Source organism: Rhinatrema bivittatum, chromosome 5 (assembly GCF_901001135.1).
Source record: "Rhinatrema bivittatum chromosome 5, aRhiBiv1.1, whole genome shotgun sequence".
Taxonomy (NCBI): Eukaryota; Metazoa; Chordata; class Amphibia; order Gymnophiona; family Rhinatrematidae; genus Rhinatrema; species Rhinatrema bivittatum.
The window spans coordinates 12,242,129-12,268,593 of record NC_042619.1 but is presented as its reverse complement, the minus strand read 5'-3'; the positions used below and the strand labels follow the sequence as shown (position 1 = coordinate 12,268,593).

The 26,465-nt window shown below is 45.9% G+C and overlaps 1 protein-coding gene across 1 annotated transcript in view; it reads left to right on the top strand.

Annotated features, from left to right (window-relative positions):
* The window catches only part of LOC115091702 (short transient receptor potential channel 2-like), a 263,493-nt gene that overhangs the window by 203,614 nt on the left and 33,414 nt on the right, over positions 1-26,465 (top strand). Inside the window, exons 19-20 of the mRNA XM_029601860.1 lie at positions 19,697-19,897; positions 22,349-22,511. Of these exons, the coding sequence (XP_029457720.1) occupies positions 19,697-19,897; positions 22,349-22,511 (364 nt within the window). The remainder of the gene's footprint in view (positions 1-19,696; positions 19,898-22,348; positions 22,512-26,465) is intronic.

Genomic DNA, 26,465 nt, shown 5'->3' with positions numbered 1-26,465 from the left:
CCTTCAGACTGATTCTGGTTCTCAAGGAGGTAACTGGATTTCTAAAGATTTTGCATTTCAAACATGGAGGCACTCTGATGGATCATTGTGGCAGTAGAGAAAGGGGAATGTCTCACGGAGGCTCTTCTTCATATTCCCATCCAAAAAGAACATCAGAGGTTCCTTGGATTTGTAGTGATGGGAAATCACATTAGGTTTCGGGCTCTGCTGTTTAGTTTGGCTACTGCCCCATGTACCTTTTCAGAGGTGATGGTGGCTTTCGATCACATAGTATGGGAATGGGGATCTCCGATAGTTCTGATGGCCACTAAGAAGAACTCCAAGGTTCTGCTCTTACAGCAGAGTAAATATGAAGGGGTCTATAGGTATAGATGCTCTGGTGTAGCAGTGGCCAGTCCAAGGCACTCTGTGTTTCCACTTTGACCGATGATAGGAAGAGTGCTGCAAAGGATGATGACACATCCAGGTTTGGTTATCTTAGTGGCTCCAGACTGACTGAGAAGACCTTGGTATGCCGACCTGATGCATCTCATGGTGGGAAAGCAATGCATCTTCCTCTGGTCAGAGAATTGTTGCATCCGGGTCTAATTGTGATGGAAGATCCAATGGGGTTCTTGCTTTTGGCATGGCTCTTGAGAAGGAAAGATTGAAGAGAATAAGGTATTCTTCCTCAATGACTGCATTGATGTTAAAGGACAGGAAGTTTTACTTCCCTGTCCTATTCCAGAGTGTGGAGAACCTTTTGAATCTTGGTGTTAAGGAGCTGGGGTGTGTCCCAGGAAAGCATCTGTTTCTCAAATTGTATCGTTTTTTTTAGTTGGGCTGGATAAGGGATTGAGTGAATTCCATTAAGGTACAGGCAGTGGTTCTAGCATGTTTCAGAGGAAAGATTCAGGGTTCTTCTCTGGTTTCTCATCCACATGTATCTTAGTTTAAGGGGGTTAAACAGATCAGGCCTCCATTCAGACAGGTCTTGCCTTCCTGGGATTTGAATCTGGTGCTTAGAGGTTTGTCTGGGGCTCCATTTGAGGCTTTGAAGAGAGCCTCCTCAGTTAAGGATGTGGTGATAAATGCAATTTTTTTTCTGGTGGCTATTTGTTCAGCTAGAAGGATTTCAGAACTTCAGGCCCTCTCATGTAGGGATCTGTATCTAGTATTTTCTAAGGAAAAGGTGATGATTAGACTGATACCTTCCTTTCTTCCAAAGGTGGTATCAAATTTTAATCTTAATCATAATCATGTAGGCTCCCTTCCCATTTTTCAGAAGAGAGAGGATCCTAGCAAGGAGAGTTCTCTCTACATCCCTTGGATATCAGCTCTATTTGTTGCATTATCTGAAGGTTACTAATTCCTTCCACAAATCAGATACACTGTTTGTGTTCGGGAATCCTGGAAAAGGTGAAGCAGCTTCAAAGTCTACCCTATCAAGATGGATCAAGGAGACTATCGCTTCAGCATACATTTCAGCTTCTCCATGGGCTGAGTTGTAAGGCGATTTTTTTTCAAGGGAAGAAAAATCACCCTACGCTCTTAGTTTATCATCTATCAACTACTCATTACACTTCACATTCTAGGGCTGTTCTATCCCTTTTGTGCCTGAAGTTCGAAATCTAGGAGGTTATTTTTGACCCAAGCCTTCCATTTAAATCCTAAATTAGGAAGATTGTCCAACAACTAATCTGGAAACTCCAAATCCTAAGAAGATTAAAACCGTTTTTTGGAGATATAGGATTTTAGAACAGTCTTACAGTTCATTGAGTTGCAGTACTTTAGCTATGAAATAATCTTTGTCGGTTTACCCAAAAATACCTTAAAGGCTCTGCAAATTATTCAAAATTTGGGAGCTAGGGTGCTCACAGAGTCATCTCTCCAATATTGTATTCTTTACACTGGCTTCTAGTTGAATAGAGAATGCAATTCAAAATATTATTGATGGTATTTAAGGCTATAAGTAATGTTGCCCATGTTAGTATCAGTTCTATGTTAAAGTTTATCATTCTACATGAAATTTAAGCTCAGCAGACCAGTGTTTTCTTGATGTACTGAGCCATCATTTAGTGAGGTTGGCAGAGTCAAGACTCCAATCTGCCTCTATGGTCATCCTCTCAACTACTGCAGTTCTTTATGTGCGACTAAAATAAGCTCAGTCCATAATCATTAAGAATCATTCTTCTTGCCCTATGTGGCAAGGATTGCAGGTACTGGTTCCAAATAAATAGAAAGACCCTTTTCTTCCTCTGCATGTCAGTTTTTTGATGTATTTTTCGGATATGAATATCTGGTAGACTTGGTTCTGCCACTGAGTCAGCATCGGTGGGCCTTCAATTAGCCAGCACTGTAAAATAGATTTTTTCGCTAGCAGAAGGGCTTTATGGACCCATAACTTTCAGTATTTAGGCCTCGCCACACTCCTTGGAAATCTTTGAACAAAAGTACATTAGTATTAAATGAGGGTGGGGGGTTTACAGTCTTTTCAGGATTTACTAACAGAATATGGGCTGGACTGTAAGAATTATTTTGCGTTATTTGCAATTTAGACAATACATTTGTTCACTGGGAGTAAATAATTGGGGACAAGAACCCAGGGAATTCCTGTTGGATTGGTTTGACATAGAAGACCCAGGATGGCACACTCTTTCCTCCTGGTACCGTACTCTGATGAAAAGAAGATCATTCAAGAGTTATGACAATAGCCAGCAAAAAATGGGAACAAGAACTAGGAATAGATTTGCCAGTGGTCCCATTATGTACAAAGTTTTAAGAAAATACTACCACTATTTAACATTTCTCTAGCGCTACATGACATAACGCAGCGCTGTACAAACATACAAAAAGACACTCTGCAACAAGACCGGCTGCACGTTGTGGAAAGGCAAGTACAAGCTTTATCTGCGCAAAATACCTCATTGCTGGACCGCCTAGATGATCAAGAGAATAGAAGCCGGCGGAATAATATTAAAGCAATCGGCCTCCCAGAATCTGTACCAGACCAAGAACCGTATGATCTTATTGAAACTTGGCTACCGAATCAACTGGGTCTGACTTTACCTTCGGGCCACTTACGACATGAACGGGTGCACAGGATGGGGCCGATCAGGGAAGCTGCTAGCAAGCCATGGCCCGTGATGGCCAGAATTTTAAAGTGGTCACACAAAACCCAGCTCATGCGCGAGCCTTTCGGCAGCGCTCTGGGGTGGAATATCAGGGGCACCGGCTCCCGCTGTTCCACGATTTCTCCGCAGCGGTGTCCGCACAACGTAAAGCCCTGTCTCCCGCACATACTGAGTTACACAAGAGGGGGATACAGTTTGCGCTCCTTTTTCCTGCCAAGCTGCGAGTCCAACACAACGGTGCTGTCCGCTTTTTTCTGCAAAAGGGCGGAAGCCAATTCTTTCATATCCTCGCTGGAGCCAGGAAATGTTCCTTGAACGGCAAAGGCCTGCTGGACTCGGATTCAGCAGAGATCCCGCATCCTCTTCACTGTGTTTATTAAAAGACTGCCCTATACCGGGGGGTAATCCCCGCCTCTTCACGGACAGTTTGTTCCTACGTTGTTTTCTGAATGGGAGATGGTTAGGCCCTTCATTACGTTTAGCAAGTTTTGCTCAGTCCACAGCCAGTATTAGCAGAAATATGCTATGTGGAGAGGAGGTGGAGGAAGGGGAGGCTGTGGGGGGGAGAGGGCGGAGGGACGCCCATAATCCTGTTGGGGAGGATGGGTACTTCGTGCCTCCTGTGGAGCAAGGAGTTCTGGGAATGGATGTGTTCCATATGTTTATTTATTTATTTATTTTTCTATACCGAAGTTCCTGTACGAATACAGATCACTCCGGTTTACATGATAACCACAAAATTCGCTAGAGAGCGTTACATGTAACAAATAGCAGATAACATATAACATATAAAATATAAACAGAGAGCAGCATAACTAAGGAGGCATCCAAATATGAACAGAATTTTTAAACTAATATATAAAGCAGAATATATCTTAATATAAACATGATAAATAGTAAACTTAATATGTAGTAAGCAGAACATAACAACATTCTATGACAAAGGATGTACCATGTTTTTACAATGTTTCATCATGTATAAGCCAATAAAAAATGTACAAAGCAAAATAAAAAAAGCACAGGTGGTCTTTTTACAGGAGACTCACTTGACGGAGGTGGAACATCATAAACTGAAGAGGGAGTGGGTGGGGATCTGTTACTCCTCGCCTTATTCTTCATGGCAGAGAGGAGTAGCGATACTCATACATAAGCAGGTACCATTTCAGCTGGATAGAGTTTTGCAGGACGTGGAAGGTCGATATGTTGTGGTGGTGGGGACACTTTACCAACAGTGAATAGCTTTCTGTAATGCATATGCTCCAAATGTCTATTCTCATGACTATTTTGTCCACCTGGTGGGTATTTTAGCTAAATTGCCAGACTGCGACCTTATCCTGGGAGGAGATTTTAATACTGTCATGGATAAGCAGTAATGACCTGCACTTAGGCGTAAATTTTCTCTGTCATGAGTTCAATTTATTAGATATTTGGAGAATATCTATCCAGGGGACCAAGATTTCACTTTTTTTCCTCACCCTCATAGCTCCCACTCCCGGCTGGATTATATTTTGGTACCAGAAAAATTTTTCTCTCGGGTTACTGATGCTACCATAGGGACTTTTCCCATTTCCGATCATGCTCCTGTTTCTGTCACTTTCCAGATGGGTAAGTCCCCTCCTTCGGCTTTTTCCTGGCGAATGCTTCCAGACTTGGATTCTGACGTATGCTTCTAGGAGTACATTAAAGGGGGCTGGGAAAAATATATCAAATTCAATAACACGCCCGACATTGCCCCGCATACGCTCTGGCTAGCTGGAAAAATGGTAACGAGGGGTAAAATTATAGCCTATGTTGGCACGCGGAACAGGCAGCGGAATGCAGAAATATTGCGCCTTATCGCAGAGTTAAAAAAAGCACAGGTGAAATTTGCAAGGGACTCCACCGCAGTGAATAAGAAGGAGGCAGACCGGGTGCGTCAAGCCCTAAATAATGCTCTGCATCAAAGGGCCTCAAAATCTTTAAGATATTTTAAATATAAGCTGTTCAAAGAAGGGAATGTCAGACCCAGACGGACAAAATCCTTTCTCACGGGGGTTAAGGGTAGCGATGGAACCTATCACACTCATCAGAAAGATATTGAAGCCAGTTTCATAGCTTATTATAAGAAATTATACGCTTCCAAACCTCACACTCAGTCCATGTCGGCGGAGTTTTTTCAAAACTTTACTTGGCCTCCACCGCTTGGTGATCAGCTCCAGGCACTAAACACACGCATTGTGGATTCTGAAATTTTTGCCATCATACAGAAACTCAAAAAGGGTAAGGCGGCTGGTCCTGATGGGCTTAGCAATGAGTTTTATAAAGCCTTAAAGTTTCCTCTGTTGTTGAGTCTCGTATCTTACTGTAACTCTTTGATTCAGAATACACACCTCCCACCGGAAGAAAATCGTTCGGCTATCATTCTTCTACCAAAGAAGGGTAGGGATCCAATGGATGTGGGATCTTACAGACCCATTTCCCTCATTAATGTTGACATAAAAATCTTTGTGGCGGTCCTGGCGGCCCGGCTTAGTAATATCCTGCCTATTTTGATATACTCCGATCAGACTGGCTTGTCCAACGGCGACAGGGGGTCCAAAATGTGAGACGTCTCATTGCAGCCCTTAGTTACCACTCGAAGGAGGAGGCTCTAATCCTCAGTTTAGATGCTGAAAAGGCTTTTGATTCCCTGTCCTGGGACTATATGTTTTGGGTCCTCCAACAGTATGGGATAACAGGGGATTTTGTCTCATGGTTAAAAGTTTTATACCAAAACCCCCAGTGCTGCCCTCACCCCAATGTCAGGTGAGGGCATCCATGGCTGGTTTGTCGCTTGTCCTGTACAGGGAGCAGAACTGAGGAACCTTCCTATTCCAAGGCGCTGCAAATAAATCCACATCTGGGCTTCGCCAGAGGTGTAAGATCCGATTCATGACCCCTTGGTCCAGAGACCATTTGTGGGTCTCTGGAAGCCCAGGTTAGTCTGTTCACTAACACATTCTCCGTTCTGGCAGGTACATGGCCCTGAGCACTATCCTGTGAGAGAGGGCCCAGGACCCCGTATGAACTGCCTCCTGACACAGAAGGTACGAACCCATACCTCCTTGCTTGTTGACTTACCGCATCGCTACGTGGTTGTCGATTTGAATCAGGACAACTTTGTTGGACAGCCGATCTCTAAAAGCCCATAGCACATACCTGATCGCTCAGAGCTCCAGGAAACTGATTTGGCAACAGCATTCCTGGGCAGACCAGATACCCTGACTGCTGAGCCTATCTACATGAGCTCCCCCAACCCAGGGTGGATGCATCTGTGGTTAGGATAATTTGGATAGGAGGGCTTTGAAAGGAGATCCGCCGTTTGATTTATTTATTTGAGTATCCCCCTCGCGTTACTTACAGAACCACTGTTGTGTCCATTGGCTCCTGGTTTGGGTAGTCTCATTTTATGTTGGGGGACAGCCTGTAGCTAGGGATTTACCCATGTTTGAGGACTACCATCCTGCATTTCCTCGGAGAAAGCAGAGTTGCTTTGCTGTAACAGGTGTTCTCCGAGGATAGCAGGTTGTTAGTCCTCACGAAACCTGCCTGCCACCCCACCGAGTTGGGTTTCTTCTGTTTTTGTTCTATAATTAATTCTGTGTTACATATAAACATAGAAATGCCGGCAGAAAAGAACCAAATGGTCCATCCAGCCTGCCTAGCAAGCTTATGGTAGTATCTGCTGCATCGGGTAGTTTACCCCCATGCTTATCAGTTTCCCATGGTATAGGGCATGCTGCACGTGCTCAATGTGATCAAGTCAAAATTCTAGAAACTTTGACATAAGTTTTCCATGATTGGGCACCATCTGATGATGTCACCCATGTGTGAGGACTAACATCCTGCTGTCCTTGGAGAACACCTGTTACAGGTAAGCAACTCTGCTTACCATATTGGGTTACCTCCATGGACATCCATAGTTATAACACTAACAGCAGCAAGGCTTCCAAGATGGATGGGGTGATCTGTACAAGATGGCCTTGGTTACAACCCTCATATCAATGAGCATGTCTGGGACAGATATGGAGGGCAGTAGTGGGAATAGAGCTGAAATCATGGTGGGGAGACAGTGTTGGTTTGAAGTAAGGAAACTTTGAAGTTTGGGAACTAAATAGACAACTGGGCAGACTGGTTGGGCAGATTGATCTTCACTTGCTGTCATTTACTATGTTACTATGTATGGGTGACTGAAAAGCATGTTGCAGTTGGTTAATTAACTGTCCTGAAGGAGCTTGGTGATCCCACTGGAAACACGAATCCGAGAAACGAGCGAGAATAACAACCTCAGAAGATATTTCTGTTTCTCATTAGAGGATTGAGAGATCTAAAAATACAACAAGCACAAGCTGGCTCAGTAACATTGTTGTGCAGTGCCATGAGGGAGAGTTGGGTTTCGTTAGCAAGCCTGGCTTCTGCTATTTGGGTTTGCAAGGCGTGGAGATGCTGTGGTCAGCCCTGGGGAAGGCTCAGCACAGTGGTGACTCCTGCTGGCCAGAATGGGTTCTGGAGAGCCTGGGTGTCACTAGGTATGAGCACACAGGGCCTTGTGCCCTCATTCTGTTCACCAGTGCCCCAAACTGGTGAACAGAATGAGGGCAATGGCAGGATGCGACTGATTAGGGTGCACCATGGAGCTACTGAAGCAATGTGGGCCCATGCTCCTCGTTCCCGTGGTGGTCCTGCTGCCAACTCTGTGCCCGCTCTCTGCTGCGGCAGCCCCATGGATCAGCTGTGTCCTGCTGGTGAGGTTTATTGAGGCTGGGCAGAGAGTACCGGGGGAAGATAGATGAGGCTGGAGTGGGTGAGGGAAGTACCAGGGGAAGGTGAGTGAGGCTGGGGGAGTGAGAGGAGAGAGACTGAGAAGGTAAAGGAGGACAGGAACTGAAAGGAGGAGCTGCAGGACTGTAATTCGTTAGGAGGCTTAGATTCAGTTGAGAGCTAAGGAGGGGTGGGAAGGGCAAGCAAGAGGTTGAGCGAGAGTAAGTGAGGATGGGAAGAGAAGCGGTAGGAGAAGGGAAGAAGGAGGTAAGAGGCTGAGAGGTAAAGTAGATGTGTTAGATTTAAAATAAAAGATGGGTAAGACGGGGAGAAGTGAAGAGGTGCAAAGACAGCTGGAGTGAAGAGCAAAATGAGAAATCAGACGAGAGACAAAATTTTGGAAGTGGTGGAAGAGACTGAGAAAGGAGATGAAACCCAAGGAAAGGAAAAATGGAAGGAAAGCCAGGAAAAGGATTGGGAACACAGACAAGAGGAAAGATAGCGCCACCTTGTGATGGAAAAAAATCCTTGGTCAGCAAAGGTAGAAAAGCAGCTGTTTTATTTTTGGGAGTGATTGGAATACGTGACATGTTGCAGTATTAATCGATTACATCTGCAATACAGTTATTAACCCTTTAAAAACTGTGTGTATCCCACCCCACGCCTTAAATGAGAGCTATTTGATATCTAGTGTCGGCGACTAAAAATCTTGCTGGCCACCACACACTGAAACGTTTTTGGAGCTCTGCTCAGATCTTTGCAGCCAGCACTAGTGTACACTTTTTGTACATCATCATCACTTTTTGTACATCATCAGCGTATACTTTTTGTACATCATCATCACTTTTTGTACATCATCATCACTTTTTGTACATCATCAGCGTATACTTTTTGTACATCATCATCACTTTTTGTACATCATCAGCGTATACGTTTTGTACGCTGATGATGTACAAATCATCATTCCGATATCTGAATCAGTACCTAAAGCCCTTGAAATTTGGGATACCACTCTCGCTTCAATCAACAACCTCTTAACATCCTTACAACTTGCCCTTAACTCTACAAAAACGGAACTTATGATTATATCTGCTCCTACACCCCTACATACCTCCCCTATAACACCCATATCAGCTCCTCACATACAATTCTCCCACCAAGTCCGAGACCTAGGAGTCATTCTTGACGACCAAATGACCCTCAATAAATTTATTAATGCAATTCTTAAAGAGTGTTTTTTCAAAATACATACACTCAAAAAATTGAAACCCTTGCTTCACTTCTCTGACTTCCGTACAGTTCTACAAGCTATGATATTTTCCAAAACTGACTATTGTAATTCACTTCTCTTAGGTCTACCCAAAAATGCCATCCGCCCCTTACAAATACTGCAAAATACTGCAGCCCGTATCCTTACTAACACAAACTCAAAGGAACAAATTTCCCCAGTTTTAAAAGGGCTACACTGGCTCCCTATTCAATCTCGCATACAATACAAAACACTATCACTCATCCATAAAGCCCTCCACAATCCTGAATTGAAATGGTTTAACAACTCAATACAATTTCAAACATCCAATAAACCCACCAGAAATCCATACCTCGCCACTTTACAGACCGCCTCGCCCAAATTATATAACCATGCTTCCACCAAAGCATGAGCTTTTTCTGGCCCCTTCTTATGGAACACTATGCCCACGGAACTACGCCTTGAGCTGTCTCCCAAGATATTCAAGCAAAAACTCAAGACATGGTTATTCACACATGCTTATACATGATACATATATGTGTATCGTCTCCCTATATATGCCTTTCCTCTATCCACCCTATACTTCTCCATTATACACCAATTCTGTTTTGCTCCTTGTGACTATTTATTAACCTGATGTTATATGTATAACGCTTTGGCGTATGTTCCTGTTCGCTGTACACCGACGCGATATCTCTGATGAGTGGCGGTATATAAAAAACTTTAAATAAATAAATAAATAAGAAAGGTTTCCTAGAAGGGGGAGCTACTTAAGTGAACAATCGTAGGAGGTAAGGAACCAGCACAGGGCATTCCTAAGCCAGAAATGTGCTCCCGCGACCCTCGGCTTGTCCCTGGCGTTAGCTGCTTCCCAGGTTCTCGCGCATGCTCCGCCGCCTGGCAGAGAGAAGACGGATGCACCCGGGCATGGATCGGTGCACGTGAGCAGCAGTTCGTTGCTGGGTTCCCCTCCCACTGCCAGAAAAGGTGCCACTTGGCTTAGGATCAGACGTGGACCCAAGCACCGAATGTTTCAAGGACCTAGCAGTGCCTTTACTGGAAGGAGCCACAGTCTGTGGCTGCCGGCTGTATGGGCAGGGGTGGGGAGGGGAAGGTGACTCAGTGGTGGGTGCTGTGCACTGCCCTGTGGAGAATCTTGGTTTCATTTCCCAAGTCAGGCTTCTGCTCCCTGGGTCACCTGGGGCTGAAGATCCTGGGAAGGTAATGTTCACAGGTCTGGCTGTGTGTGTGTGTGTATGGGGGGGGGGGAGGGGGGTGTATCAGCCATTGCTCAGCAATCACACTTATGGACCATGCTAGCTGGGTTCTGGAGGGAGTTCCTGGCCAATGCTGGGATGAATTTGGAGGCGATATCAAATAGGGGAAAAACTGTAGGTAATTACAAATGAAGGTTCAGGCACTGTAGCCCAAGAAAAGCCAATTGTGATTGAGCTGGAAGCCAAACGTATCCTGATCGTTAATGTGTAAATGGATGTTATGTTATATGGCGTGTCACCACTAGGTGGCGCTGTCAGACTGAACATAAGAAATCGCCATAAATGGGTCAGACTGAGAGTCCATCAAGCCCAGCATCCTGTTTTCAATAGTGGCCAATCCAGATTACAAGTACTTGGCAAGTACCCAACCATTAAATGCATCCATTGACAGTAATAGCTGTGGCTATTATCTTTCAGCTTGATTATTTGCCATTAATCGACTTCTCCTCCAGGAACTTATTCAAACCTTTTTTAAACCCAGCTACATTAACTGCACTAACCACATCCTCCGGCGATAAATTCCAAAGTTTTGCCTGGAATGCCCTTCTGGAGGATGTGGTGAAGACTAAAACTGTGAAGGATTTCAAAGGGACATGGGATAAACACTGTGGATCCCTAAAAGGCTAGAAGATGGGCATAAAAAGAAAAGCTAAACCGGCATAGAGAGGCAGTTACTACCCTTAAGAGAAACATGGGGGTAACCTGCACGGGGCGGCAGTTACTACCCTTAAGAGAAACATGGGGGTAACCTGCACAGAGTGGCAGTTACTACCCTTAAGAGAACCATGGGGGTAACCTGCACAGAGCGGCAGTTACTGCCCTTAACAGAAACATGGGGGTAACCTGCACAGAGCGGCAGTTACTGCCCTTAACAGAAACATGGGGGTAACCTGCATGGAGTGGCATTTACTACCCTTAACAGAACCATGGGGGTAACCTGCACGGAGTGGCAGTTACTACCCTTAACAGAAACATGGGGGTAACCTGCACAGAGCGGCAGTTACTTCCCTTAACAGAAACATGGGGGTAACCTGCATGGAGCGACAGTTACTGCCCTTTCCAGAAACATGGGGGTAATCTGCACAGAGCGGCAGTTACTACCCTTAGCAGAAACATGGGGGTAACCTGCACAGAGCGGCAGTTACTGCCCTTAACAGAAACATGGGGGTAACCTGCATGGAGCGGCAGTTACTGCCCTTAACAGAAACATGGGGGTAACCTGCACAGAGCGGCAGTTACTACCCTTAACAGAAACATGGGGGTAACCAGCATGGAGCGGCAGTTACTACCCTTAAGAGAAACATGGGGGTAACCTGCACAGAGCAGCAGTTACTACCCTTAAGGGAAACATGGGGGTAACCTGCACGGAGCAGCAGTTACTACCTTGGGAAGCTTGCTGGTTAGACCATTTTGGTCTTTTTCTGCCGTCATTACTATGTTACTATGTTAATTGTTAATCCCCTTTCGCCGACCACGAGGCTTAACCGGCCTGCCGACCTTACCTCACTCCGGGCGCCGTCCTCATCCGCTCCGGGCCGATCGCCCCGCCTCCACCGACGGACAGCCAACCCTCGACGCTCCAGCGACAGCCGGCCTATCAAGGCAGCCCGCGCTGGGATTTAAAAGTCCCTTCCGTCCAGGCGTCACGCGCCTAGCGTCACGCGCCGAAGGAGCGCGACAAAGGGGCCTGCCCCTTTGAGCGCCCCTTCGAGCGGCCCTCTCGAACGGCACCATAAATCTGACGTCACTCCTCATACCCCAAATTTTTCAGTCTACCTCCCGCCCACCAACTCGGTGAGAACTAGCCTTTGGTCATCCTCCCAAATCGCTGCCCAGTCAAAAACAAAGGGTCAAAGAAGGAAGTGACCCTCCTGTTGGGGTAAGAGCCCTCCTTTTTCTAGGCTATATCCCCCGGCGCATGAACTTGCCACCTGTTCCTTCACAGATGTGCTCCTTCTCACTGTGCTCAAAAAGTGAAGTGTTTTGCCTATTATGGAGCTCCTCTCACTGTACTCAAAATTGAAGTTTTTACCTATTATTGTGCTTCTCTCCATCACCACAACACAGCTGCACTAATCACCCAATTATCCCTCATTATCCTTTCTTTTTCTTGTTTCCTTCTTTCCTTTCTCACACCTCCTCCCAACTCCCCATCCTACAAAATGCATCAGCACCAGATCTCCATCCTCAACTATAACAAACGCAGACCCATCATCCCCCTATACCCACGACACCACTCTCATATAAAAACTATTCTCCCTTCCATGATCGCCCCCCCCCTCTTACCCAAATTATTGGTCTTACTGCACTATCTCTTGTCCTCCTCAATGTCCAATCTCTAAACAAAAAGATACCCCTTCTCTGCAACCTACTCTCCGACCAAGACCCAGATATTTGTGCCTTAACAGAGACCTGGCTAAAGGATACCGACTCTGTCCTCCTTAATCAGCTTCCTTCCGAAACATATGATACTTTCTCCATCCCCAGGCCAAAAAAGAAAGGAGGAGGTTTACTCTTAATCATAAAGAAAAAGTTCAACATGATTCTCCACTCTACTCCGCCCCCTCCGAAAATTGAAATAGGCCTTTTCAAATCCCCCTCTTTACAATTATGTCTCATATACGCCCCCCCAGGTACCCTACATAACAACCCCTCAACTCTTATAGAATACATTGCAACGAATATCTCCATTGACATTCCAGCCATCATACTTGGAGATTTCAACTTGCATGTTGATAGCTCCCCTCGCACCCCTTCTTGTGACGCTTTTCTTGATTCACTAAATGCTTTAGGATATAAGCAATCTATCCATTTTCCTACTCACAAGGCGGGCCATACCCTCGACCTTCTATTCACCAATGCCCTCATACAAATTGATCACCCTTCCCACACACCCATCCCCTGGTCAGATCATCACCTCATTGAAACCTCTCTTTCCATTAAGACACCCACCTGCCATGACAACACAAACATAACCATTCACTACAGAAAAAATTGCACAAGAGACGACCTTATATCGGCTCTCACCAACAAACTTGACCACCTAGAGCTCACCATTGCAGACACTGCGCTTACCTCATGGTTTGACATCACCAATAGTATAGCCAACACCACCTGTCCCCTACAATCCAAAAGTGTCTGCCCACAAAACAACAAGAGTAAGAAACCATGGTATTCCCAAGAGTTAAAAAATCTCAAACAACTCCTTCAGAAATCTGAAAAGATCTGGCGCAAGGATCCTTCACAAACGCACCTGGCACAATTTAAATCCTCCCTAAATCTCTATAGTGACAAACTTAACAAGACAAAGCGAGACTTCTATGCCAACAAAATTCATCAATTCCAATACAACCCTAAAGTATTATACGATTACGTGAATTCTCTCACTAAAACAGCTACCCCTCACATCCCTGATGTAGTAGCCAAATCCAAATGTGAAGAACTTGCCACATTCTTCCAAACCAAAGTGGATAATTTGCTATCCAAGTTCTCTTCCTCTGCCAATCCTACCAACCACTTCGAATCTGACATCAATCAAACAAAAACCAGTAACTACACCAATGCCCTCTCCTCCCTAGACTGCACTTCATCATTAGAAATAGAAACCTTTATCAAGAAAGCCAAACCTTCCACCCACCCATCTGACACCATACCCACTAAACATCTTCTTACAATACCCAACATCATTGCCAAACCTTTAACAAAAATCATCAACCTATCTATTAGCTCTGGACAGGTGCCGCTCCCCCTGAAGCAGGCAATAGTCAAACCTATTCTAAAGAAGCCCAAACTTGACCCTTCTGATCCAGCTAATTATCGCCCCATATCCAATCTTCCATTCATCTCTAAACTACTTGAAAAAACTGTCAACAAGCAACTCACAGAATACCTAGAAGAAAATCATATCCTGGCCTCCGCACAATACGGTTTTCGAAAATCTCATAGCACTGAAACTCTTTTACTTTCCCTGACAGACCACATTATCAAAGGATTTGAGAAAGGGCAATCATACATTCTTGCCTTCCTTGACATCTCCTCCGCATTCGACACCGTTAGCCATCCCATTCTCCTACAGCGGCTAACTGAAATCGGTATTACAGGTATTGCCCACAATTGGTTCAACTCCTACCTTAGTAATAGAGATTACAAAATCCAGCTAGGAAATCACGTATCCAAGGCCATCCCCCTCAACCGAGGTGTCCCTCAGGGATCCTCCCTATCCTCAACCCTATTCAATATTTACATTCTGCCCCTCTGTTACTTCCTCTCCAGTCTAAACCTCCCTCATTACATATATGCTGATGATGTTCAGCTGCTTATACCCATCACTGACTCCCTATCAAAACCATGGACTTCTGGAATGAAACCCTCCATTCCATTAACAATCTCCTTTCCTCTATCCACCTTGCTCTTAATACCAATAAAACTGAAATTATGCTCATCTCATCCCAAAGCCAACCGATCCTCCCCCCTTTTCCTCAGTTCCAATTTGCTCAACAAGTCCGTGATCTGGGTATCATTCTTGATGGTCACGTCACACTAAAGAAATTCATAAATAACATTCTAAAAGACGGCTTCTTTAAACTCCATACACTAAAAAAACTCAAACTTATTACATCCCCCCGATTTCCGTACAGTTCTCCAAACCACAATCTTCGCCAAAACCGACTACTGCAATTCCCTACTCCTCGGCCTACCTAATAATGCCATCCATCCCATTCAAATCTTACAAAACACCACAGCCCGGATCTTGACCAATTTACGTAGACATGACCATATTACACCTGTTTTAAAAGACCTACATTGGCTTCCAATAGCCTCCCGCATACAATATAAGGCTCTCTCTCTCATCCACAAAGCCCTATACAATCCCGAAATGAACTGGTTCAATGAATCCTTCCGTTTTCACCAGTCTAATAAGCCCACCAGACTAGCACATCTCGCAACCATGCCTATCCCCTCTCCTAAACTCTATAAACTCACTTCCACAAGAGCCCGTGCACTATCGATAGCCGGGCCGACCCTCTGGAACAAAATGCCTGTTGAACTACGGCAAGAAGAATGCCTCAAATCTTTCAAGCGGAAGCTCAAGACCTGGCTCTTTGCAAAAGCATACACTTAATTTTTCACTATACCTCACCACTGTCCCCACTCTCCACACTCCTCCCCTGTTTCCCATTCTACCGCCCCTCTCTCCCCTCCCCTTTTCTCCGCCACCTTCTTTTCTTTCTCTCTGCCCCCCCTCTTTCCTCGCTCTTCTCCCTTCTCTTCCCCATCTTATCTCCTAGCCTGATTAAAATTAACCTCATAGTTTTCTTTCTTTTGTACATATGTATATAATTGCAAACTTTGTTTATAATTTTATTGCAAAACTTCCCATATTATTGTTCCCCCCTCTCGTTAATGCCTTGTTATCATGTTTTTACTGTTCAATGTAAAGCGCCATGCCGTGCGTTTGTTTTTGCGTTACAATGTGAACCGATATGATATCCTGGATGAATGTCGGTATATAAAAATTTTAAATAAATAAATAAATAAATAAATAATTGTGCATTGAGTGAGAGAGAAGTTTCTTTGATTTGTTTTAAATGAGCTACTTTTTAACTTCATGGAGTGCCCCCTGGACCTTCTATTATCTGAGAGAGTAAATAACCGATTTACATTAACTTGTTCAAGTCCTTTCATGATTTTGTAGACCTCTATCATATCCCCCCTCAGCCGCCTCTTCTCCAAACTGAACAGCCCTAACTTCTTTAGGCTTTCCTTATGGGGCAGCCATTCCATGCCACTTATCATTTTGGTCGCCTTTCTCTGCACTTTATTTATTTTTAAGCTTTTATATACCGTCGTACAAGTATGGGCCATCACAACGGTTTAGAATAAGGCACCCAATAATAACAATATAAATTTAACAGAGCCATTCTAAAATCAGCTATTACAAGATAAAATTTAAAAGCAAAACCGATATCTTCTATCACATCTATACTTAAAATCTAAGTCATCTCTAAAATAATACAGTATATATAATAACCATAGCAATAATGTTAAAACTAATTTTTCTAAAAAGCAAAAATTCTCACATAAAAGCTAAACAATGGGATTACTTTAGCCCACAGCCTTTCTTTGTCAGTGCAATTATATCTTTTTTGAGATGCAGCGACCAGAATTGTACACAGTACTCAAGGTGTGGTCTCACCATGGAGCGATACAGAGGCATTATGACATTCTCCCTTTTATTCACCATTCCCTTCCTAATAATTCCTAACATTCTGTTTGCTTTTTTGACTGCAGCAGCACACTGAACCGACGATTTCAATGTGTTATCCACTAGAGATGTGAATCGGAACCGGAATCGGTTCTGATTCGGTTCCGATTCACATCGTGGATTTTTTTTCGTTCAGTCCCATCGTTTTTTTTTTTATCGGCTGTGCCCGAGCCGATAAACAAAAAACCCACCCCAACCCTTTAAAACCGCCCCCTTAGCTTCCCCCACCCTCCCGATCTCCCCCAAAACGTTTTAAAATTACCTGGTGGTCCAGTGATGGTCCTGGGAGCGATCTCCCGCTCTTGGGCCGTCGGCTGCCACTAATAAAAATGGCGCTGATGGCCCTTTGCCCTTACCATGTGACAGGGGCCGGCCACTGGACCACCAGGTAATTTTAAAACGTTTTGGGGGGATCGAGAGGGTGGGGGAAGCTAAGGGGGTGATTTTAAAGGTTCGGGGTGGGTTTAGGGATTGTTTTTGTGTGCCGTTTTTCCCGCCCTCCTCCCAAAACGATAAGAGAACCCTTCGAACAATTTTGTGGGGTTTTCCTATCGGTTTCGGAGAGCCCCCAATTTCTGACGATTTTGAAAATATCGTACGATATTTTCAATCGTCAGAAATACGATTCACATCCCTATTATCCACTATGACTCCTAGATCTCTTTCCTGGGTGGTAAGTCCTAAGATAGAAACTAACATTGTAAACTACAGCAAGGGTTATTTTTACATAGAAACATAGAAATGACGGCAGAAGAAGACCAAACGTCCCATCCAGTCTGCCCAGCAAGCTTTCACAGTTATTTTTCTCATACTTATTTGTTACTTTGACCGCTGAAGTCAGGGCCCTTATTGGTAACTTTTTTGGTTCTATTTCCCTTCCACCCCTGCCATTGATGTAGATAACAGTGCTGGAGCTGCATAAAAGTGAAGTATCAAGTCTAATTGGTTAGGGGTAGTAACTGCGCAATAAGCAAGCTACACCCATGCTTATTTGTTTACCCAGACTATGCAACTCAGTCCTTGTTGGTAATTGTCTGAATGTACATCCTTTTATCTTCATTCCCCCCTGCCATTGAAGCAGTGAGCTGCGCTATATGGGGCGGATTTTAAAAGGGTTATGTGCATAACCTTTTAAAACCCCTCCTGCGCGCGTCGAGCCTATTTTGCATAGGCTCGATGCGCGCATGTCCTGGGGCTTTGAAAAGGGGGCGGGGGCATGGGCAAGGTGCCGGTCTGGGGGCGGGACCACGCGCCGGCAGCCAGCCAGTGTGCGCAAGTTATGCCTGCCTTGGGCAGGCGTAAATAGGAGAACAAAGGTAGGGAAGGGGATTTAGGTAGGGCTGGGGAGGCGGGTTAGATAGGGGAAGGGAGGGGAAGGTGGGGGGGAGTGAAAGGAAAATTCCCTCCAAGGCCGCTCTGATTTCTGAGCGGACTTGGAGGCAACGGGGAAGGCCATCGGGGCTCCCCTAGGGCTCGGCGCACGCAAGGTGCACAAATGTGCACCCCCTTGTGCGCGCCGACCCCGGATTTTATAACATGCGCGCGCTGCGCACAAATGTACACCCAATTTTATAACAATGTTATAAAATCCGAGGTCGGCGCACACAAGGGGGTGCACACTTGTGTACCTTGCGTGCGCCGAGCCCTAGGGGAGCCCCGATGGCTTTCCCCGTTGCCTCCAAGGCCGCTCAGAAATCAGAGCGGCCTTGGAGGGAACTTTCCTTTCACTCCCCCCCACCTTTCCCTATCTAACCCACCCCCCAGTCCTACCTAAATCCCCTTCCCTACCTTATTTCTCCGAGTTACGCCTGCCGGCACGCGAACCTCCAGCACAGCCGCTGTGCTGGAGGACTCAGGACCGCCTCCGGCCCGCCCATTTTTGAAAGCCCCGGGACATACGTGCGTCCCGGGGCTTGCGCGCGCCACCGAGCCTATGCAAACTAGGCTCGGCGCGCGCAGTGGTAGGTTTTCGGGGGTTACGTGCGTAACCCTTTGAAAATCTACCCCACTATGTGCAGTTCTCGTTTCCACATCTCAAAAAAGATATTGTTGCCTTGGAAAAGGTACAGAGAAGGGCAACCAAAATGATAAAAGGGTTAGAACAACTCTTATATGAGGAAAGGCTAAAGAGTTTAGGGCTGTTCAGTTTGGAGAAGAGACGGCTGAGGGGGAGATATGAAAGAGGTCTATAAAATCATGAGTGCAATAGAACAGGCAATTTTAAATTTGTTATTTACTTTTTTAAAAACTACAAAAACTAGGAGGCATCCCATGAAGTTAGTAAGTAGCACATTCAAAACAAATTGGAGAAAATTCCTTTTCACTCAATGCAAAATTAAGCTCTGGGATTCACTCAAATCAACCCATTGTTTTGCCAACATTTTTTCCAAGACCACATGTCAGTCAGGGGCAAACGGGCTCTTCCTATGCTGGACTGCTGAAGAGCCACGGTGGCAGCTGGGTGGGAACCCCTGTGCATGGTTTTTCTGAACTCTGAGAGAGTTCTTCTATCTCGGCGCCATTGGATGATGTTACCCCACATTTGTGGCTGATTTGCTCGGCTAACACCTTTTACAGGTAAGCAACTTAGCTTTCTCTGCCTGGTTTTCCTTCCTAGTCTCCCAGCCCAGCATTAACCAAATTTTCCCACCTTAACGAGGTGCTCCCAGGGAGCACAATATAAATGCAGATCCACTGTGTCCCTGTCTGGGATTGGAAAGGTTTTTTTTAACTGTAACTTTTTAAGATGCAAAAAACAAGGCGTGGCCTAAGAATATACAGAAAGGTGACTCCTCCCCTTCCCACCCCCGCCTTGTTTTCTGTAGGTTCTGGAGTATTGCATATCTTAAGTCACTTCGGTCCAGATCTGCACGAATTTCTGGGGGATGGGGGGAATATGTTAATGAACTCCCACACTTCTTTCCTGTTCATTTTCGTGGGTGCGTTTTATTCTCTTTCATTTCTGCATGTGTTTCATGACACTTATCGTGGTCTTTTTTCTCTCCCGCCCAAGGTTTCTTCTGGTTTGAATGCAAGGAGGTGTGGATCGAAGGCCTGCGCAGTTACTTTTTGGACTGGTGGAATTTTCTGGACATTGTCATCATCAGCATGTACCTGGCCTCCTTCACCCTCAGGCTGCTGGTCACCCTGAAGGGTTATTTCAGCTGCCAGGACCTGCCCTCCTCACACGAATGCTATTACTTCACTGAGAGCAGTAAGATCTCCACGTTCCCTTACTCTCTTACCCTGTCCCAGGTTCTCTCTCTGCCGCTGCTTTTCTTCAGAAAGTATTTCATTTAGTCCCAGATTAAAGCAGGCGCACAGGAGGACGACTTGAGGGGAGGGACTTCGAGGGGAGATCGGGTGCGGCAAATGCACCGCATCAGCAGTCTATGTTGAAGGGAGCAGTTGTCGTAGAAAGGCCCGCGTTGTCATATTGAGAAAGATGAGTGTGACAGAGGTAAAATCACGAAGGGGTACATTTTCAGGAGCTGCTGCTGGGCACCTGACTTAGCTGGTCTGGTTTTGGCCGGCTACGTTTAGGCTAATTCTCAGCTGAATTGAGCCAGCTCGATGTACGAAGGTTTTCACAGATGGGAGTCTACGTGCACACCATGGACGTACTTTTCAAAGGAGTTACATGTGTAGACGTAACGTACTAGCGTAAGGATTTTCAAAAGCCCAGTTACGCATTTAACGTGCACCTAACGCAGGTAAAACCTATTGCATGGTGGACAATTCAATGGCATGTATTGCAGCAATTTTCAAAAACCCACTTAGACGCGTAAAGTGCATTTACGCATGCAAAACCCAGTTGTGCGTGTGTAAATCCTTTGGAAACTTACCCTCAAAATGAGCAGAAATGCAGGCCTTTCTGGCTTTTGCGTGTTTCTATATATGTAGGGCCTCTTTGAATGAAGTAAACCTATGCACATGAATTTCCAAAAGTTCTGAGTTAATGAGCTGCTGCGATACAGTATCATGCAAAGAAGATCTTGAACTCGGAATTCAGTGAAAACTAGTGTGCGAAGGTATCCTTGTACGTCAATATTCAGAAAAAAAGATAACTACACCTTCTCGAGAAGCTGCATGTAACTTTTCGATCGGGCTCATGTGCACACTAGTCCCAGTAAATAAGTTATGCACTGACATCGTGACTTCTGCATGAAAACAGGCACACGCTGAGTACATCAACCCCTTAAGCAGGCTAAAGTGTAGTGGGCCATTGGGTTTCTGAGCAGCTAACTAAAAAATGTCGCCCTTACTCCTGCTTCAAAACATCTGTCCTGATGTGTGGGCTGCCTCCTAGTATCCTTGAATTATGAGAAAACATCCAGCCTGTTTGGGATGCCTGGGAAGGAGGGAGCTCGCGTGTTGATGTGGGATGCTTTGAAGCACTTTGTATGGGGGACCTGGGAAGGGAGCTTATGGGTTGGGGGTGGTATGCTAGGGTTGGGAGAGGGAGATGATTGCTTGGGCATAGCCTGTCTAAATTTAGGCCAGTACAGTAATTGGTGCACCTTGAGCTAGCCAAGCAAACTTATTTGGCTAGTGCCCAACCATGCCTACAGGCCCACCATTTTCGCGGCTGTCTAAATTTAGCCACCCAGTGAATCTGGGCAGCTGAAATTTTGCCACTTGGCTGGATAGATTGCAAAGCCTTTGATCCAGCTGGCTAAGTCCTTATTAAAAGTGCCCCCATTTAATAGCAGGGACGATTGAAAATTATCGCCTAGGTAACAGCACATTTATAACATCCGTAAATATATAATTCATTCACTTATTAAAAGTTGTTGGGAAAGCCTCATAAAATCTTTGCACCTGGACCCGCTTCAGTACAAGACTACCCCCAAGTTAGGTCTGACAGCGACCTAACCAAAGACAGAGCTAGATGTTAATCTGCCAGCTGCTGTAGTTAAATGTCATTTAACCCGGTCCTCCTGGGGCTTCTCAGTGCCCTTCTGGCTCCTTTACATCACCAACCTTTCAAAACCACGCAAGTCAGGGCTACAATGAGAAGAAGAACTTGTTCTCAAAATGGCTTAAGAAACAAGAGGTCTCTTCCACTCCCAAGTACAGTCGAGCAACAGGGCCACCACTTCAAATGGCCTTGTACAAGATAAATCGCATGCTTACGAAGTCCCTTCACAAACCAGTTTGCCATCTGACTTTCATTGACTTGCTAAGAGCAGACCAAGTGGATCTCCTCCAGCTTCCATGGCCCCGAGCTGCACGGATGCTGTTAGTAGTACAAAAGAAATCTGTTGAGGCCAGTGCGAAAGGGCAACCGGAGGTCTCTCGGGACTGTGCACATGTTCGGTTTTAGACTTGATTATTAGGGCCACTTGGAGGGTGCTCCTGAAAGGAGAAATGGCAGACACATGAGGGGGAAAGGCAGTGTCCAAAGCTGAGACACCATGGCAAGGGGTTTTCCTTGCTTAGACTTCACTCTTCTCTCTAGCTCAGCCACTGCAGCAACTGTCTGGTAGGGGGTCCCCTGGATACCACTTCTTTAAATTCAGCACAAGTGGGGCCTGAATTCCACCCATAAGTATAACTCTTGTGCAGTGCCTGGGATTCCCTCTCCACAGGGGAAGATCTTTTATAAAAGCCTTATTACAAGGTAAGTTGAGAGGCCTCGGTTTGATTCTTTCACCTCTTCCAGATCGCCTTGAATGGTACAAGGAGGATCCCCAGTTGATTGCCGAGGTGCTGTTTGCAGTTACCAGCATGCTGAGCTTCACCCGACTGGTCTACATCCTGCCAGCCCACGAGAATCTGGGCACTCTGCAGATCTCCATTGGCAAGATGATCGATGACATGATCAGGTTGGGCAGCTGAGTTCTTCCATCATGTTTTCTCTTTCATTGTTCCCCCAAGTATCACTTACTTGGAATGAAATAATCCCTATAATCCTTAGAAAGTATCTTTCCAGGCATCTACTTGGGGGACTTCTCACCCTTTCAAAAAATCTCTCTGTTCAGACAACTGATGGGTAACACGCAGGAGGTTAAACCCATCTTTTGACACAGGTATGCTCTATTCTATCAACTGGAAGGGCCTACATTAGGTTCAGTTCCCAGCTGAGGCTGGAAGCTGGTAATATTATCTAATGTCTGACCAGAGAGGAAGTTTGGAAGTCCGATGTGTTCTTCTTTCTCAGTCACTTGAAGTTACTGGTGAGCTTGAGGCAGCTTGGCATGTGGCATGGCGTGCATGATGGGTGTTTGATCGGAATAAGCAAAGAAAGAGGCTGAGCATGATGATCTATGATGTGGGTTAGATAAAAAGGGGTGAGGAGAGAAACCTTGTGCACATGGTCTGTGATGGGGTCAGGTAAGGAAGGGTTAGAAGAGAGGCTGTGTATGATATGCACCAGATAGGAAAGAGGAAGTATAGCGTATTTGCAAGGGAACAAAGGGATAGCAGAGTTGCTTACCTGTAACAGGTGTTCTCACAGGACAGCAGGATATTAGTCCTCACATATGGGTGACATCATCAGGATGGAGCCCAATCACGGAACACTTTTGTCAAAGTTTCTAGAACTTTGACTGGCACCTACTGGGCATGACCAGCATGGCACTAACCCTGCAGCCAGCAGGGGGTCCCCTTCAGTCTCGTATTATAGCAAATAGTACGTGTGAAAAATAAAATAAGAAAACGTAAACAAACCCAGCACTGCGGGGTGGCGGGTGAGTTTCGTGAGGACTAACATCCTGCTGTCCTGTGAGAACACCTGTTACAGGTAAGCAACTCTGCTTTCTCACTGGACAAGCAGGATGGTAGTCCTCACATATGGGTGAGTACCGAGCTGAGGATGCCCGAGCAATGCACCAAATGCACCCAAAGACGTGCAACCGGCACAACAACAGGGGTGGCATTCTGGTTAGAAGGGCATCCTGAACCCTGAATGGGTCGGTGGAAAGCTGTTGGGTAATTAAACTGAAAACAAGTTGCGTAGAATAGACGCGCCAAAGATGGAATCCTGTCTGCCAGCCTCATCTAAGCAGTAATGGGCTGTGAAGGTGTGGAGAGAACTCCAGGTCGCAGCCTTACAAATGTCAGCAAGCGGCACCGAACGGAGGTGTGCTACTGACACGGTCTTGCAGCAGAATGCCTGCTTGCTCATAGCAAAAAGAAATGTAGTCCGCCAATCAGGAGGCGAGGGTTTGCTTTCCCACAGGATTTCCAAATTTGATGGCATCAAAAGACATGAACAACTGAGTGGACTTCCTGTGGGCTGACGTGCGTTCTAGATAGAAAGCTAGGGCACGCTTACAATCTAAGGAATGCAAAGCCTGTTCCCCTGGGTTAGTATGGGGCGTGGGAAAAAAGGTAGGAAGGATAATAGATTGGTTAATATAAAATTCCGACACTACCTTCGGTAAAAATTTAGGGTGAGTGCGGAGCACTACCCTGTCATGCAGAAGTTTAGTGTAGGGCGGGTAGGTAACTAGTGCCTGCAACTCACTAACTCTGCGAGCGGACGTGATCGCAAGGAGAAAAACTACCTTCCAGGTAAGGTAGCATAGATCACAGGAGTGGAGAGGCTCAAACGGAGGTTTCATGAGCCATCCCAAAACCACATTAAGGTCCCAAGCAGGGGCAGGAGGGTGCAGTGGAGGTTTTAAATGGATCAAGCCTCTCATGAAATGTGATACTAAGGGTTGTGTTGAGATGGAGACATCTCCTCTAACCTTATGGTATGCAGACACTGCACTAACATGCACCCTGATAGAAGAAGTTTTTAGGCCTAACTCTGACAGGTGCCAGAGATAGTCTAGGAACCTCGCAGTGGAACAAGTGAAGGGGTCTATGGACATGGAAGTGCACCAGACCGTAAACCTCTTCCATTTAGAGCGATAAGAACTTCTCATTGAAAGCTTTCGTGAAGCCACCAGGACTCGAGATACCGACTCTGAAAGGTTAAGAGGTTGGAGTATTAACCTTTCAACATCCAGGCCGTCAAGGACAGAGCCTGAAGGTTGGGCTGATGCAGGTACCCTTCGTTCTGGGTTATTAAAAGGGGATCCTTCCCCAGAGGAATGTACCGGCATACTGAAAGATCCTGGAGGATTGGAAACCACACCTGGTCTGGCCAGTGGGGAGCTATCAGGATCATTAATCCCTTGTCCTGCTGGAGCTTCACGAGAGCCTTTGAAATGAGAGGAAGTGGAGGGTACACATAAAGGAGACCGCTGGCCCAGGAGAGGGCGAAGACATCTCTTGGTCGTGAGTGATGACTGCGAACGAGGGAGCAGAAGTTGTCCACTTTGTAGTTGTGGACCGACGCAAAGAGGTCTATGCAAGGGTAACCTCAGCGTTGGAATATCGTATCCGCTATCGTGGGGTTGAGAGACCACTTGTGCGGATGGAAAGTGCGACTCAGCTTGTCCGCCAAAATATTGTCCACTCCTGGCAAGTAGGTTGTTCTGAGGCACATCGAGTGGGAAAGGGCCCATGCCCATATCTGTGCAGCTTCCTGACACAGGAGGTAGAAGCCTGTTCCCCCTTGTTTGTTGACGTACCACATTGCCACCTGATTGTCAGTTTGAATCAGGATGACTTTGTTTGATAGGCAATCCTGAAAAGCCTTGAGGGCATATCTGATCACCTGTAGCTCCAGGAAATTTATCTGGTGTTTGGCTTCCTGTGGAGACCAAGTTCCCTGAGTCTGGAGGTCGCCAACATGTGCACCCTACCTGAGGTTGGATGCATCTGTTGTTAAGGTAATTTGAGGATCTGGAGCCTGAAATGGAAGGCCTTGAATGAGGTTGGAGTGGTGCATCCACCAGGCTAGTGACAGACAGAGCTGTTTGGTATCCTGGATAATGCTGGACATTGGCTGACAAGCTTGAATCCACTGGCCTTTTAAGGTCCACTGGATCTCCCTCATAGCTAGGCGAGCCATCGGAGTGACATGCACTGAGGACGCCATGTGACCCAGAAGTATTAGGAAGTGACGAGCAGTTGAAGACACTTGAGTCTGTAGGTGTTGCGCCAGAGATGCTATGGTGAAAGCGCAATCCTGGGGGAGAAAGGCTTTTGCCTGTATAGTGTTTAGGTCGGCCCCTATAAAGAATAGGGTTTGGGATGGAAATATCTTGGATTTTGGATAGTTGATCAGAAACCCTAAGGAGATCAGGGTGTGGATAGTAAGATGCAGGGAGGTTAATGCGCCCTGCTGAGTCGGAGCCCTTATCAACCAATCGTCGAGATAAGGGTAGACATGCACACCCTGATTCCCGAGGAAGGCTGCGAACACCACCAGGCACTTGGTGAACACTCGTGGAGTGGATGCTAGGCCGAATGGTAGTACACAGTACTGGATTGGCGAGGGCTGACCAGGAATCGCAGGTACTTGCGATGAGATGGAGTAATTGATATATGTGTGTGTAAGTGTCTTGGAGATCCAGAGAGCATAGCCAATCTCCTCTTTGTAGAAGAGGAAGTAGAGAGCCCAAGGTTACCATTTTGAATTTTTCTCTCTGCAAGAATTTGTTTAGGGTGCGGAGGTCCAGTATTGGGCGTCCGCCACCTGACTTTTTTGTTATTAGAAAATACTGGGAAAAAAACCCCTGTACCTGCTGAGAGAGGGGCACTGGCTCTATTGCTCGTGATTTGAGGAGGGATGAGACCTCCTGTTCGAGCAAGGGAGAGTAGTCTGACATTTTCCACGTCAGCCGAGGTGGAGAGTCTGCTGGAACAGTCAGGAAATTTAGGTGGTAAACTTGAGTGACTACTGCACGTACTCACTGGTCTGTGGTGACTGACTGCCAAGC